Source organism: Pinus tabuliformis, chromosome 9, assembly GCF_031772625.1.
Source record: "Pinus tabuliformis cultivar Carrire ecotype Pingquan chromosome 9, CPIR1, whole genome shotgun sequence".
Lineage (NCBI taxonomy): Eukaryota > Viridiplantae > Streptophyta > Pinopsida > Pinales > Pinaceae > Pinus > Pinus tabuliformis.
Window position 1 is genome coordinate 499,980,780 of NC_142307.1, and position 17,137 is coordinate 499,997,916.

The window sequence follows — 17,137 nt, forward strand, 5'->3', positions numbered from 1 at the left end:
CTTATGGGGAGGGGCTCAGCAGTTTAAGTAGTGGGCATTGGTATTTTGGCCAAATCTACCAAATCCTAAGATGGAAGGGGCTCTGGGTATCTAGGACCCTTACACTCTTAATCAAATAATGGGAGCCAAACTCTAGTGGCATTGGATAAGAGGAGGATATGACCTTTGGAAATAGATTTGGGCTCGCAAATATGGCATGCCAATTCGCACTGAATACATCCTCAGATACTGTGACCCTCCCAAAGGATCAACAATATGGAACCTGGTAGTTCAAAACAACAAGCTCATCAAACAACATGTTTTTTGGGAAATAAAAAATGGGAAAATAACTCTTTTCGGGCAAGGCTCATGGTAGACGAGTGAAAAACTATTTGGGAGATAGGATTTGACCAACTTATTTTTGTACACAACTAGAGGGAATGTCTACATAGTGGATCATTATTGGAAATATTACATGAATACTGATGGAAGGAGTGTTAGGATTAGCCTCAGCCCCCCGACTCAAATAATTGGAAGCAATTAGAAAGAGAGTTATAATCGAGGAAACTTATAGTCCAAAATGGACCAAACACTCTTCGATGGGGATATACTACAAAGGGCATATTTACCTTCAAGAAGTCTTATAGTCTAAAGGTAGGATGGGAGTAGGGGCATCACCATCCAATTTGGAAGAAGATCTGGAAAGCTGGGTGGTGGCCGAAAGTTGTCTACTTTCGCTGGCTGGTATGTAGGGGTAGAATCCTCACTTTGGATCAACTACAAAAAAAGGGTATCTATGGACTCTCATATTGTATCCTGTGTGGTCAACATAATGAGGATCTAGAACACCTCTTAAATTTGTGTCCTTTTGTAGTTCAGAAGTGACGCCAAGTGGAAGACCTCTTTGCAAGGATGGACAGAGACCATCAGAGCATCAGAGAAACCATCCTTCTATGGCGGACAAGCCTACTCTCAAGCTTGGTCTTTAATTAGGCATGGGGACTAGCTCTAGGCTTCACACTTTAGACTAAATGGAAAGAGAGGAACAAAAGGATTTTTAAGAATAGCCAACAACCTCAGGAGGTAGTATGGGAGGGGATCATCTAAAACATCCCAGAAACAATATTAGCAAAGAAATGGCAACCAGATGACTGGAAAGTTTCTCCCCAAGAGGCTAGAATCATTCATCATCAAAGCTATCACCATCAGTGACTGCCTCGAATTCCTGGAAACTCATCACGAGCTGTGTGGCTTTAGTGCAGTACTTCACTACACCTCTGAAGGGGTTCATCAATTTGAGCTTTGATGGAGCCTCAAAAGGAAACCTGGGTCTTGCAAGTTTTGGAGGGCTCTTTCAAGACTCTAGGGAAAAAGCTCATCTAATATATGTTGACCATTGTGGCTATGCAAGTAATAATGAAGCAGAATTTGCAGCAATTCGACAAGGCCTTCTCACGACTATTAAATTAGGGTATAAAAAACTAGTGGTGGCAGGAGACTCCAAATTAGTAATTAACATAGCTAAAAATTTGAGTCAGGGGACTAAATGGGACAAGCTTAGTCATAGCGAGATAACTACTAGATTGGTGTGGAGATAGGTGAACTTCTCCAAAACTTTGACTATGTCATCAATACCCATGTCAGAAGAGATGGAAATAGAGCATAAAATTTTCATGCAAGTTAGGGCTGTTCACATCGAAACGACCCTCTAGAGTTGACTTGGGCTACTCAATCCCCAAAAGGTAGGTTTAACTCCCTCGAACAGATCCTAGAGAAAGACAAGAGTCACAGTTTACAAAGACATCAAAACTTTGAACAAATCCCTTGATCGGGGTGTGAGCTAGAAAGAAACTCCATTATGACAAATTAATGATGACACCCTTGGGGTACAAACCCACCACCCTCCACTTGTTTGAGGTATATGGTGTGGTGGCTCTATGCATGCATGGTGTAAATAATCTTGTAAGTGGTGACAACAATATAGTGTTTTGGTTTTGGAATTTGGATAGTTGCATCGTAAGAGACATTGTTAAGTGTTCTATTCACGATAGAGGACTATGGAAGGGTGGTGCCAAGCTTTGTGGAACGACAGGGATTTAGGAAAGGTGGCGAGCTAGTCTTCTCTCTATGTGGGTAAACTGGTATGTGATCCACCATTACTTTCTCGCCTCCATGCTTTGGCTTATTTGTTTGACGGAATTGGGACTGTATGGTTTTGAATTGATGAGGTTAGTAAGAAAGAGAGGCTCCATGCATTTGCATTCACGTGCTTTCCTATTGAAACAGGTCCATGTATCTGAAATGCTCACTAAGTTTGTTCTGTTCAAGATTATCTTCTCAAGGATGGAGTTATATGGGGTTTTTTTCTCTACAGTCAGTCCCTAGGATAACCTTATAGCTTGACCTGGCATCGTTGGGACTTGGGGATGGGTAGTTTATAGTTTTTCTCCTGGATTTTATCTTTCTGAATTTTCTAGGGATGGATCAAGGATTTTTAGCTATTTTTTCTGGGGAAGAATTATTCCTTGGATGATTCTGTGTGGTTTCCATGACCTCTTCCCATGTGGGAGTCTTCTTGGTGGTATGTTTGTGGTTGTATGATGGTTTGGGTACTGGGTTTGTCCTTATGGTATAAGCTTCAATGTTTTCTTCATATCATTCTATGACTCTTATGTTAACGGGCTCTGGGTTTTGGTAGTTGTAATCGTGTCTGGGTTAGTTGGTAAGGAAGGTATTCAATAGAAGAGAAGGGAGGAAGTCCCTCAAGTTCTTTATTGGAAATTAATGTTTCATGCTTCTTCTTTGGTTGGTGTGTGGGGTGGTAGTGTCACCTAGAAGTTGAGAGCTCTTGAGCTTGGGCTACTACCTGTGCAGGCAATTTGATTTACCTTTCTCTCCACTGAAAAGTGTAAGCATGTGAGAATGCCTCGGTCAACAACTACAAAGACACGAAGCCCAACCCTGAGGGGCCGAGGTAGAAGAACCAGGGGGGCGAGATGAAAGGGCATCGCAGCTCTAGGGGAAAATCAAGGGGTCGAAAACTAGATTCCAACATCATAAATGATGCGGCTACATCTTATCACTAAGGAAGGAATGGGGAAATTTGGCAATTAATTTTGTAATGAGAAGCATACTTGAACCATCAAGTTGGCTTGATGGAAATTGAACCGTCAGGTTGGCTCGATGGTGCCAGATCCAAGGCACACACGTGGTCACGTCATTCAGTACAAAGAGACCTTGCTCTTGTATTGCTCCATGAAGAGTATATTGGGAAAGGCTTTGGAGCAGGTCTCTGTAGGCATAATAGCAATGGTGCAAGACTTTCTATAAACAGGAATTTTAGAAGCTCCAGTTTCAGATGCAAAAATAGGATGGTTGACCATGGTTGATTTTGATATTGAGATAATATTTGTCACAATGTGACATTGGACCATGGATGACCATGGTTGTCACAATGTGGTGTTGGAACATGAGACAATGTTTGTCACAATGCGACTATGGTTATTGACCATTGTTGACCATCATTGACCATGGTTGGACATGGTTGATTTTCATATTAAGACAATATTTGTTACAATATGACATTGGAGCATTGTTGACCATGGTTCACCATGGTCGATGTTCACATTGAGACAATCTTTGTCACAATGTGACGTTAGACCATGGCTCACCATGATTTCCCATGATTGATTTTAATATTGAGACAATATTTTTCATAGTGCGACATTGGATGATAGTTGACCATGATTGAATATGGTTGAACATGGTTGACCATGGTTTATTTTAATATTGAGACAATCTTTGTCACAATGTGATGTTGCACCATGGTTGACCATGATTGACGATGGTGGACAATGGTTTATTTTCATATTGAGACAATATTTGTCACAATGTGACATTAGAGCATGGTTGACCATGATTATAAATGCATAAACCCTAGGCTTAATATCATAAACCCTATGAATAATATTATACCCTAGGAATATGAGCCCTTAGATTAATAAACCCAAGGGATTGATATTATAGGCTCAAGGGACTAATCAGCCAAAGGGATTAATACTAGAAACCGAATGGATTACAAACCCAAGGGAATAATATTAAATCCAAGGATTAATATTATAAATCAAGGTATATAAAACCTAAGATAAATATTATAAACCCTAAAATAAACATGGTTGATCATGGTTTACCATGGTTGATTTTCATATTGACACAATCTTTATCACAATGCAGCATTGGACCACGGTTGACCATGATTGATTTTGATATTGAGATAATCTTTGTCACAATAGGACATTGGACCATGGTTGACCATGGATTACCATGATTAACACAATGTGACATTGGACCAAGAGACAGTATTTGTCATAATGTGGCCATCATTATTGACCATGATTGACCATAGTTAACCATGGTTGATTCTCATATTGAGACAATCCTTCTCAGAATGCGACATTGGACCATGGTTGATTTTCATATTGAGAAAATATTTGTCACAATGTGATGGTGGACCATTGCTAACCATGGTTAACCATGATTGACCATAATTGACCATGGTCAACCATGTTTGACCAATGTTGACCATGTTGACAATGATTGACCATAGTTGACCATGATTATAAACCCAAGGGATTTATATTAGACCTTAGGATTAATATGATAAACCCTATGAATAATATTATATCCTAGGAATATTAACCCTTAGATTAATAAACCAAAGGGATTGATATTATAAACCCAAGGGAATAATATTAAACCCAAGGGATTAATATTATAAACCAAAGGTATATAAACCCTAAAATGAACATGGTTCACCATGGTTGACCATGGTTTATTTTCATATTGATAAAATCCCTGTCACAATGTCACATTGGACCATGGTTAATCATGATTTATTTTCATATCGAGACAATCCTTGTCACAATATGATGTTGTACCATTGTTGACCATTATTGATTTTCATATCAAGAAAATATAATGATAAACACTAAGATAAATATTATAAACCAAGGTATATAAACCCTATGATAAATATTATTAATGCTAAAATAAACATGTTGGCCATGGTTGTTACATATTAAGATAATCTCTATCATAATAGGATCTTGGAACATGTTTGACCGTGATTGATTTTCATATTGAAACAATCTTTGTCACAATGCGATGTTGGTGAATGGTTAACCATGGTCAAGCATTGTTGACCATGGTTTATATACATATTGAGACAAATATTTGTCACAATGTGACGTTGGCCATGGTTAACGATGATAACCATGGTTGACGATGGTTGACCATGATTATAAACCCAATGTATTTACATTAAACACTAGGATTAATAGTATAAGCCCTATTAATAATATTATACCCTACGAATATGAACTGTTAGATTAATAAACCTAAAGGATTGATATTAAAAACCCAAGGGAATAATAAATCTAAGGGAGTAATATTAAAAAGCCAAAAGTAATATTAAACCCAAGGGATTAATATTATAAATCTAAGGTATATAAACCCTAAGATAAATATTATAAACCCTAAAATAATCATAGTTGACAATGGTTTAGCATGGTTGATTTTCATATTGAAACAATCTTTGTCACAATGCGATGTTGAACCATGGTTGACCATCATTCATTTTCATATCAAGACAATCTTTGTCACAATGAGATGTTGGACCATGGTTGACCATGGTTCATTTTCATATTGAGACAATCTTTGTCACAATACAAGATTGGATCATAGTTGACCATGGTTATCACATTGTGACGTTGGACCATGAAACAATGTTTGTCACAATGTGACCATGGTTGACCACATTCAATTTTCATATTGAGACAATCTTTCTAATAATTCAGCGTTGGAAAATGGTTGACCATGGTTGATTTTCATATTGAGACAATATTTTTCACATTGTGACATTTGACTATGGTTGACGATAATTGACCATGGTCGACCATGTTTGACCAATGTTAACTATGATTGACCATGATTGATTTCCATATTGAGAAAATCTTTGTCATATATCCAAGGTATTAATATTATAAACCCAAGGGATATAAAGCCTAAGATAAATATTATAAAACATAAAATAAACATTAAACCCTAACATTAATAATATAAACTCAAGGGAATAACATTGAACCCTAACATAATATTAACTCACGAGAATATACACACTAATATTAATAAACCCAAGGGATTATTATTATAAACCTAAGGGATTAATAAATCCAAGGGATCAATATTAAAATTCCAAGGGAGTAATATTAAAAACCAATTTGATTAATATTAAGAACCCAAAATATTATTATTTTAAAGCCTTGGGATTAATATTATAAACGTAAGTGATTATTAATATTATAAACCCAAGGGATTAATAAAGCCAAAGAATTTATATTATAAAACCAGGATTATAAACCCAGGGGATTGATATTGAAAACCCAAGAGACTGATACTAAAAACTCAAAGGAATAATATTAAACCCAAGGTATATAAACCCTAAGATAAATATTATAAACCCTAAAACAAACATGGTTCACCATGATTTATTTTTGTATTGAGACAATCTTTGTCACAATGCAATGTTGGACCATGATTGATTTTCATATTGAGAGAATATGTGTCACAATGCGACATTAGACCTTGGTTGGTTTAATGGTTGAGCATGGTTGGTTTTCATATTGAGATAATCTTTGTCACAATGAGATGTTGGACCATGGTTCAGTATGGATCACCATGGTTGTCATAATGTAACGTTGGACCATGAGACAATATTTATCACAATGTGACCATGGTTGACTATGGTTGATTTCCACATTCAAACAATCTTTGTCACAATGTGATGTTGGTCCATGGTTGACCATGGTTGACGATGGTTGACCATGGTTGATGTTCATATTGAGACAATCTTCGTCACAATGTATAATTGGACCATGGTTGACCATGGTTGACCATAATTGACCATGATTGAGCATGGATGACCATCATTTATTGTCATATTGAGACAATCTTTGTCACAATGTGATGTTTGACCATGGTTGACCATGATTGAACATGGTTGACCATGGTTAACCATGGTTGCTTTTCATATTGAGACAATCTTTTGTCAGAATGTGACATTGGACCATGGTTGACCATGATTGACCATGGTTAACATTAGTTGATGATTGTTGAACATGGTTGATTTTCATATTGAGACAATCCTTGTCATGATGTGACGTCGGACTATGTTTGACCATGGTTGGCCATGATTATAAACCCAAGGGATTTATATTAAAACCTAGGATTAATATGATAATCCCTATGAGTAATATTATTTCCTAGGAATATGAACCCTTATATTAATAAATCCAAGGGATTAATACCAAAACCCAAAGGGATTTTAAACTCAAGGGAATAATATTAAACCTAAGAAATTAATATATAAACTCAAGGTATGTAAACCCTAAGCTAAATATAATAAACCCTAAATAAACATGGTTGACCATGGTTTATTTTCATATTGACACAATCTTTGTCACAATGCAACATTGGACTATGGTTGACCATTATTATATAATGTGGTTGTAAAGTAACATTGCAACAAGGTTTCTAACATTGTAACATTGGTAATATTTTTGTACCATTGTGACATCACAATATTAAGAGTAAGGTTGACCATTAATGACCATATTGACCATTATTAAATGTTATTAATAACGTTACTAATACTAAGGTTGACAATTAATAAATGCTACTAAAAATCTCATTAAAAACATCAATATTAATATAAAATATCAATAAATATTATTGTTACATTAATAATATACTTTCTAGCACCTATAATTTGTATAATTATATGGAAATAATAAAAAATAGAAATTTCATATTCGTGTAAAATCTTGGAGGTAGGGTGAGGGTTTTGCAAAGAAATAAAAAGAAAAGAAAATAGAGCAGAATCACAAATCTATTTGAAATGTTGGAGGTGGTGAGTTAGTGGAGAAAATATGAAACATTTAAGTTATTAGACACGGAGGATAAGTACCTTAAGATCAGGGCATCCATTAAATTGACCTAGCAATTATTTAACGGTAAATTTTTGGGCCGAGAGGTGCTCTACAACCCAGAATATCAGGGAGATGTTCTCATGTAACATAACGTTACATTAAAAAATATTAAAAAAATATGAGGGAGATGTTGTCAGATAACGTAACTTTACATTAAAAAATATTAAAAAAAATACGCGGGAGATGTTGTCACGTAACGTAACGTTACATTAAAAAAAATATTAAAAAATATGAAGGAGATGTTGTCACGTAATGTAACGTTACATTAAAAAAAATATTAAAAAAATATATGTGTCGGAATATATATTGTATATGCTGAAGATATGTGTAACCTTACTATATATGTGTCGACTAATATATATTGTATATGTTGATGATATGTGTAAAGTTACTTTAAAATAAAATAAAATTAATTAAAACAAAAGAAATGTGTCGGCTAATATTAACAAACTCAATTTTTTTTTTTTTTTTTTTTGTAAGCTCAGGTATTGCTCATTCTATTACTGAAAATTTCAAAAGATACATCATCCAAACCATAGTTGCCCGCCCTCAAGGGGAAACCGGGTCAAAATCCACCTATAATTTTTGAGACCAGCCCAAAAATAATAGGCTCTTAGTCTGAACAGAGTAGCTAAAAGAGCAGAACAGTTTTGAAACTTACTACAAATCCTAATCAGAACTATATTCTTATTCCTACTAACCATCTAAAAAGACAATAGCAAAAACAGAATAACAGCTTTAAACATATCTCTCTTCAAGCATTCTCCATATCCACAGGCTGCCTTTCTCTTTGCGCGGGGTCCGGGCGCTCTCTCTTCAGAATTTGGAGAATTTCATCCATCTTTTCTTCCTGCTTTGTCAAGGCTATACGGATGTAGCTCAGCTCTTTACGAGTCTCAGGTTTCTCCTGCAGTTAATCTGCCATTTCTTTAGCAACCTGTTCCAAGGCTTTCGCCATCAATCCTTTCATTACCCAATACATATGTAGGGACTGATTGTATAGAGTCATACGACCACGAGTGTGGCCAGGGTCATGAAGGAGCGTTGCCCACTCTTCCATCTCGTCTGATGATTGCTCTTGTAAGGCCTCCTCCTCAAGATAATGCATTATCCTACGAGTAGCAGGATCAGCATTGTTTTGGAAAGCCTTTTCCGCCTCTCGAATTTGATGCATCACCGTTCTCTTGGGCTTCGCGGTTTGCTGCTGCCTTTTATCAGAATTTTCCCCTTCCTCGCGTTCTGTCTTGCTCTGGTTTCTGTCCCTCTTCTGAGTTTTGTTTTGGCCAACGCCCAGGGGACGACCCCGCTTGCGGAGCCCCGGACGCCTATCTTCAGAGGTTGTCTGCATTGGCTGATTCGTATCCGGCTGGGGAAGGCTTTCTTTCGTACTCCTCTTCTGCATCTTCTTAAAACTTTTCCCTGGGATTCCATCACCTTCCTCGCCTGAGTTGTCTTCTACATCCCAAATCTTGAGCGGAGGGTCTTGTTCTATGGGGCTCTTGCCCTTCCAATGCTGTCGATCTTCATCAGTTGCACTCCGCTCCCCTATACCACGGCCCCTCTGACGAGTTTCCATAACACCTGCAGCCCTGTCACTCTTCCCTCTCTGATTATTTACCACCTTAGGATGCCTCTGCTGGGAAATACAGAAAGACTTCTGAACTATCCCACTAAGGTGTCTATCTGTCGATCTTTGGCTCTCCTGACTTTGGATATTTATAATATGCTTGACATAAAATGAGGTGCGAATTTTCATTTCCGGTTGTTTCCCCTCAGGCTCCGGTACCTCGCTGCCTTCAGCCGTCCCATTTCTAATCCCATCCTCTGCTGTGTACCCTGGCACACCGTTTATCTCCCCTCTCAGCCGACGGGTATTCATTACCGCACCAGGTGTGTAATCTTTAGTACCCATCTCATCTGCCATCATAATACCACCTTTTAATTCCTGATTCGTCACCGTGTGAGTTTTCATGCAATTCATCACCTTAATCGATCGAACCTTAGGCATGTTCGATCGTGCCCCCTCCAATTAATAATCCCTTTCATTGATCGGAGTGTGATCTCCGATAGCACGATCATGATCTACCTTAATGATCTCTATCAAATCTTTCCAATCCCTATTTGCCTCCGCATTCCTCCACTGACTATCTATCCTGCTTTCCTGACCTCTGCAGCCCCAATTGGCTAGCCAATCCGCAGGTTTATTGCCATTTCTCCTAACATGATTAATGATACAGTAGTCTATTCTTCTAATCATGTCCGCTATCTCCTGTACGATGCCTGCCGTGCGCCAGCTCTTGGTAACCTTTTCCCACCCCTTTCCATTCCTGAGTTTCTTTACCATGTCAATGGCAATCTGGGAGTCGCCTGTAATTTCCAGGTTGGAGTACCCGTTCCTGATAGCAAGTCTTAATCCGGTATGGAGAGCCCAAAACTCGGCCTCATTATTGGTCATTTCCCCCCCCCAGTCAGCATAGATCCATCTTACTTGTCTATTGCTGTCACGGAATATACCCCCGAACCCTGCCTCACCTGGGTTGCCCTTAGAGGCCCCGTCGAAATTTAGTTTTATAAATTGGTCCCTGGGATAGGTAAACTTGTCTGGGCTTTTAATCCTCATGTCCTGCCCTCTCCTTAATTGATAGTGCACCATCTCAAATTTAATATTGAGTCTGTTCAAAATTTCTTGCTCCCCTGGATCTGCTTTCCAATCTTCGTCTTGCCATCTTTCCACTAGTATGGTTTCTCTCACAGCCTCAACCACCCGCTCCCAGATCACCTCAGGTTCCTTGTTGACATTTTGGAAAATTCTAGCATTGCGTTCCTTCCATACCAGCCAGATTATGAAAACTGATATAAGATTCCAGGCTCTCTGTATGACTTTACAGTGAAAAGTTTCCTCCCTCCATCGAAAAATCATATCAAGAAAATCTCTAACCAACACCCCAGATTTATTAAAGGTACGTTTGGTATTAGACCATAATTGATTAATAAAAGGGCAGTGGATCATAATATGATCTCTGGTTTCTTCGTTTTTTTTACACAGATAGCAGCTAGACGGTCCTGAGAAACCCCTTTTCTGGAGACGATCCCAAGTTAAAATTTTGTTTTTAGAAGCCAACCAGGCGAAAACAGTTACTTTAGGCCACCAGTTGAGATCCCAGATTATTCTCCAATCCAGTTGACCGTCATTGTTGTTGTGCGAATTTACCAAATAATAGGCTTCCTTAGCTGAGAATAGACCTCTCATAGTATTACCCCATCGAAGAATATCTTTCCCATCTCTTGCTCTGATTTTCCTTGAGTCAATTTCCTTTTTGAAGGCCGTTCGGAGGTCGGGACTAAGATTCTGATCCCACTCTGTAGGGTCTTTCCAGGATCTCCAACAACCTTCCATGTTATCAGATTTCCAATAATCCTTGACACAGATTCTGTTCCCTTCAATTCTTCCTCTGATTTGATGAAGGCTTTGAATATTACTCAATCGTTCTCTTTGCTGCCATCTGTCGTCCCAGAAGTTAGCCTCATTCCCTCCTCTAATTTCCCAGAACACATGCTGCTCAACAATGTCCCGGTTTTGACAGGCCAATTCCCAAACAGCAGATCCTCGGGGAGTTTCTTTTTGTCTTAGAATGTCTACCTGCGAGTCTGGCATTCGATATTTTGTTCTCCATATTGATTTCCAAAGGTCATTTCCCCCTTTCAGCCATCTCCACCAGAGTTTGGCTCCCAGCATTCGATTAAGACGTTCTGGGTCTCTTAATCCTAGCCCACCTTTCTCTTTTCTCTCTATAAGCTGATTCCAGGCCACTAAGGCCCATTTCTTCTTTTGCTCAGAGCCTCTCCATATAAAATTTCTGATAATTTCTCTAATCTTCCCATAAACCCCTATCGGGGCCGCCATAATCGAAAGAGTATAGATGGGTATGGCCTGAAGAACCGATTTAGCTAAAACAATTCTGCCAGCAACATTCAGGACCCTGAAGGCCCAACTCGATACTTTTTTGCTCATTTTATCTAAGACTCCCTGCCAATTCTTTAATCTTTTTGAAGTAAAGTCCAGCATATTACCCAGATATTTTGTGGGAAATTCACCCTTTTTGAAACCCAGAATTCTAATAAGGTGAGTCTTCACTTGATCCCCCGTGTTGAAGATGAAAACACAAGATTTATCCCGGTTAATCTCTAGTCCCGATGCCTCAGCAAACAAGTCCAGAATTTTCTTGAGATGCTTGACTTCTTTAACAGTTGGTTCTCCAAAAAGCATTATATCATCAACAAACTGTTGATGCGTTAGAGGGAGTCTTTCTCCCCATATACGAAGTCCTTTTATTCTGTGAGCTGCTCTTTCTTGTTTAATAAATCTTCCTAGACCCTCTGCTGCTAAAATAAACAAGAAAGGGGACAGCGGGTCACCCTGACGAATACCTCTGGAAGCATTGAAAGTTTTCGAAGGGTTTCCATTGACCAAGATCGAAAAGTTGGGGGATGAAATAAGATTATGGATCCAGGTAATCCATCTCTTGTGAAATCCAAAACATTCCAGGACTCTTTCTAGGTAGCTCCAATTTAGCCTATCGTATGCTTTAGATAAATCTAACTTAATCATCATTCCTTTTCGTTTTTTATCTTTGAGGGAGTGAATAACTTCTTGAGAAACAACTAAGCCATCCAAAATCTGTCTACCCTCCACAAAACCAGTTTGCTCCGCCGAGATTAATCCTTCCAGAAGGGGCTTTAATCTCTTAGCAATTAGAGAGGTTATGATCTTATAAACAACATTGCATAGTGCTATAGGTCTAAAGCCATTGGCATCCTCCAGATTTTCCCCTTTAGGAATTAGAGTAAAGAAAGTTGAATTAAGAGCAGGCCATACCTTCTGTTGCATCCTTGACTCCTCTACCAGATCCAATATGTCTTTTCCAAGAAAGTGCCATCCAGCTTGGTAAAAATCAACTGTAAAACCATCCGGGCCAGGTGCAGTTCCCTTCTTCATTGCTTTCACCGTTTCTTCCACCTCTTCCAATGTAACAGCCCTCATTAAGGCTTTGTTCTGGTCTTCCGTAACTAGACTAGGGATAGCTATACAGATCTCCTGAATGGCTCTCGATCTGTCCACTTGAGGTTCAGTAAGGATTTCTCTGTGATGATCTATTAATGTTTGCTCAATTGCATTTTGCTCCACCAACCTTATGCCATTATTCCCCTTAATGGAAAGGATTCTATTTCCCTGTCTATGCTTGATCATGGCTTGGTGAAAAAATTTTGTATTTCTTTCCCCTTCCCGAAGCCATTTAATTCTAGATTTTTGTCGCCATAGTATTTCCTCTTGCCTGCGCCTTTCTTCCAATCTGCCCAACAGAATCCCTTCTTTGGTGATGCTCTCCTCAGTCCTACCTTCCAAAATTATTTTCTGCTGAAGATCCTCCATTTCCCCTTCTAATTTTTGCTTATCTTTCAGGATGTTGCCAAATTCTTCCTTGTTCCATTTCTTGATTCTCATCTTCAATTCTTTCAGTTTTAATTGGAACGAGTGCATTTTTCCTCTACCCTGCACTTTACTTTGCTTCCACCATTCTTCTACCTTTTTTATGAAATCCGGATCCCGTAACCAGAAGGCTTCAAAACGAAATGGCCTCTTACCCTTGATATTTTTAATGTCTATTTCCAATCGGATTGGCCAGTGATCCGATCCCAAAGAGGGGATAATCTTGGCCTCTACAAAAATATCCTTGTTCAAGATGTCCTCAGATATTAAGAATCTATCCAGTTTTGAGGCAATTTGATTCTTACCTCCTCTTCGGTTATTCCAAGTGTAGACCCCGTTAATAGTTTTGATATCTACTACTCTTAAATCCTCTATCATCTCATTAAATTTAGTCATGAAATGATCCAACCTTCTAACTCCTCCTTTTTTCTCATCCAGAGATCTGATTAAATTAAAGTCTCCTCCAATGAGCCAGGGCTGCACAGGATAAAGATGCCGGATGGTTTTTAGGCTCTTTATGAAGTTTTCTTTTTCTCCAGAGTTTGGGGGTCCGTAAACTTCTGTAATAACAACCTGTTCCTTAGTCCCTACTATCCTACCCAGCCCGGTCAGGACTCTGTGCATGCTAGTCCAGTTATCTACAAGGATTTCATTCGGATTCCACAGTATTGCAATTCCCCCTGCAGATCCTATAGCATCCTGTCCCATAACACTGTAATGTAATCTACTTTTTTCAATGATGCCTTCCAATTGTTGAACCAAAATTTTAGTCTCCTGCAATATCAAAATGCTAGGTTTTTCTTTTTTGAGCTCATCTCGCAAATATCTTTGCTTTCCCTTGCTATTCAAACCCCTAATATTCCAACTAACAACAATCATTTAAAACTTTTGGAAGGAGGAAAAAATACCTCTGACAGAGGTATCACTTTACCAGAGTTGATCAATGTTTCGCCCACCGATTGGATGGTTTCATTTATCGTTTTCCGTCCTCTTTTTCTGCTACTTTTCCCAGCATTGCCCAGTCCCATCACTTCATTCTCTTGCTCCCCACCTTCCATTATCTGCTTTTCCAAAGTTTCCCCTTTCCGCTCCTTATATTTCTGAAAAGCTTCCTTGAACAACTGTTTTTTTTTTTCTGGTATAAATCTGTTGTCTAGATATTTCCACTCCTGGATTAATCTTTTCATTAACTTCTCCTCTTCGGCCTCGCCTTCCATTTGATTTTCGATCTCCATCTGAGATTCCGCTGTTTCTTCCGTCACCTTTTCCTCTGCTTGTTCCTTGTTTGGTTTATTTGGGCTTTTCCCCTTTTCTTTCTCTTCGCGGGAAATCTCCATGGGCGAGTTCTCTGGATCTTCATCATCATCCAGATTTACTTCATACCCCTCATTTTCGTCTTGCAGCACCTGGAACTTATTTTGGCTTTTTATTGTATTAGATTTTTCCTGCAGTTTGGGTTTCAGGGTTTCTTTATCTTGCCTTTTTTTTCTAGAAACTTGCTGAAAGCCTTCCTCCTTGTCAGCTGTCTTTCCTTTATCTGTCCTCCCCCCTTCCTCCTTGTTCAGCGGACATTGCCTATACAGGTGACCATATTCATGACATTTTCGGCATCTAAAGGGAATGTGTTCATAATCGATCGGCTGCGTCCAGACTTCATCATGATATTCTAATTCAATATTTTCCGGGAGTGGTTCAGCCAAGTTCATGAAAACACAAATTCTAGCATAGGCATTATACTTACCTCGTTTGGTGGCCTCTGCGATCTTGACAAAGCTGCCTATTGAATTCCCTATTCCTTCCAAGATTTCCGGATCCCAAAACTCATCAGGTAGCCCAAACAACCTAACCCAAACTGGGGCAGCCATTAGTTTTTCTTTGTCAAGATTATATCTCTCTTCCCAGTACTTCATAAACAGACCTGCATTGTTCAAGAAGTACGGCCCTTCCTCAAAAATTCTGTTCTTGTCTTCCAGATTTGTAAAGATAGCTGTGAAGAAACCCTGCGCTCCTAATTTGAGATCTACATGACCTCGAGGTCTCCATCGCTGTTCTATCCATCTATTTAACTCCTTTTCTGAAGGCCAATAACCGATAAATTTGCAGATTAATGCATGGTCCTTCATATAGCAATTGTACTCTTCCAGCTTATTATAGGGAATGATATACCTGGGTTTTTTCTGAGTTCGTGGAAGGCATATTCCTCTCATTCGTTTCTGCCATAGGTTTCCCATTACCGGGGCCAGATTTTCTTTGTTGTCTTGTGATGTTCCTCTTAAACCGGATTCTCCCATCACTATATTTTTGAAGGAGGGGTTTGCACCCCCCCCCCCCTTGGCTCCTCCATCTCGTTCAGTACAGCCGGCTAGGGTTTGACCCTAGTTTTCTATTACACCAAACGAAGCTGAAAAAAACGATACGGCCGAAAGAATCGCTGTCCAGGCGAATCTACCAAGTCCTTGATCAATCCCCCGGCTGTGGATTCCTCTGTCAAGACTGCCCAACTGCCAATGATATATAAATAATTCATTAACAAACTCAATTTTGAAAACGATATATATACAATTTAAAAAGAGATTGATTAGCTTATTAATTGAATAACAAAGAAAATTAGGTAAAGGAAGTGGATGATTCAATTGGGCATATCATGTAATAATAACCAGGTAAATTTCATGGCGTTTAGGTTTTCTGTTGTGTGATTTCTGTAATAATAATAACGAGGTAAATTTATATTTTGTGGCGTTCAAGTTTTCGGTTGTGTGATTTTGCAATACTATAATAATAATAATCAGGTAACTTTCAGGTTCTGGTTGTAGGAAGGTAAACTCAATATAATGGAAGGTGGTGAACAAAATTAGTGGGAGTGAGGGGAAATATTGAGTAGAATTTAATATTTAGGGTTGGGTGTGACCTAAAATATTATGTAAAATTTAATAATATTACATTTTAATTAGTATTTCTCCCCACCCCTGTCCACACTATTTATTAGGTGGGGTGGTTATAAATATTGGGTAATGTATAATATTGTAATATTATATTTTATGTAATCAATATATTTGTAACAATTAATATAGATGTGCTCCATTTATAAATTTAATTAATAAGCAGATAAAAACTTAATATTTACAATATGACAAGATTTTTAATCATGAAAATTTACCATGGATATTATTAACTTCTAAGTAGGTTTTTTTATAATACCATGGGCCAATACCCACAAGAGAAAGATAGAGAGGGAGAGGAGCAAAGGATATTATAATACCAAGGGCTACTACCACGGTTTATCAATACCATGGGCCATCTATACTTTTGATTATTATGTTATGGATCTAGGATTTTAATAGTTACAATACCATGGGTCAATACCATGTCTTATCAATACCACATGCCCAAAAAAATAACTTTAAAAATATTTTACAAATATTTTATTTTAATTTAATTTAATAACATTTTTTAATTAAATCTAAGAGAAAAATGGCTATAATTACTTTTGAGGTATATCTAAACCCTCCATCCTCACGACTACTAACAATATTTTCATAGAGATTAAATGGAGATTTTAATAAATTAAAAAATGAGAATACCTTTATATATAAATATGTGAAATTTATATAATATAAATAATATT

At 38.0% G+C, this 17,137-nt stretch overlaps 1 protein-coding gene across 1 annotated transcript; it reads right to left on the reverse strand.

Annotated features, from left to right (window-relative positions):
* Nucleotides 1–10,053: 10,053 nt before the first annotated feature.
* LOC149149408 (uncharacterized) lies at nucleotides 10,054–15,803 on the reverse strand. The gene is made up of 2 exons (XM_089442472.1): nucleotides 14,421–15,803; nucleotides 10,054–14,211 (listed from the first exon to the last, which is right to left on the reverse strand). The coding sequence occupies exons 1-2, from the start codon at nucleotides 15,801–15,803 to the stop codon at nucleotides 10,054–10,056; spliced, it is 5,541 nt and encodes a 1,846-aa protein (XP_089298598.1).
* Nucleotides 15,804–17,137: the final 1,334 nt, after the last annotated feature.

Coding starts and splice junctions, on each gene's coding strand:
- LOC149149408 (XM_089442472.1), bottom strand. CDS start 15,803: ATGGGAGAATCCGGTTTAAGAGGAACATCACAAGACAACAAAGAAAAT. Junction 14,212..14,420: donor AAGTGATACCTCTGTCAGAG/GTATTTTTTCCT, acceptor GTTATGGGACAG/GATGCTATAGGATCTGCAGG.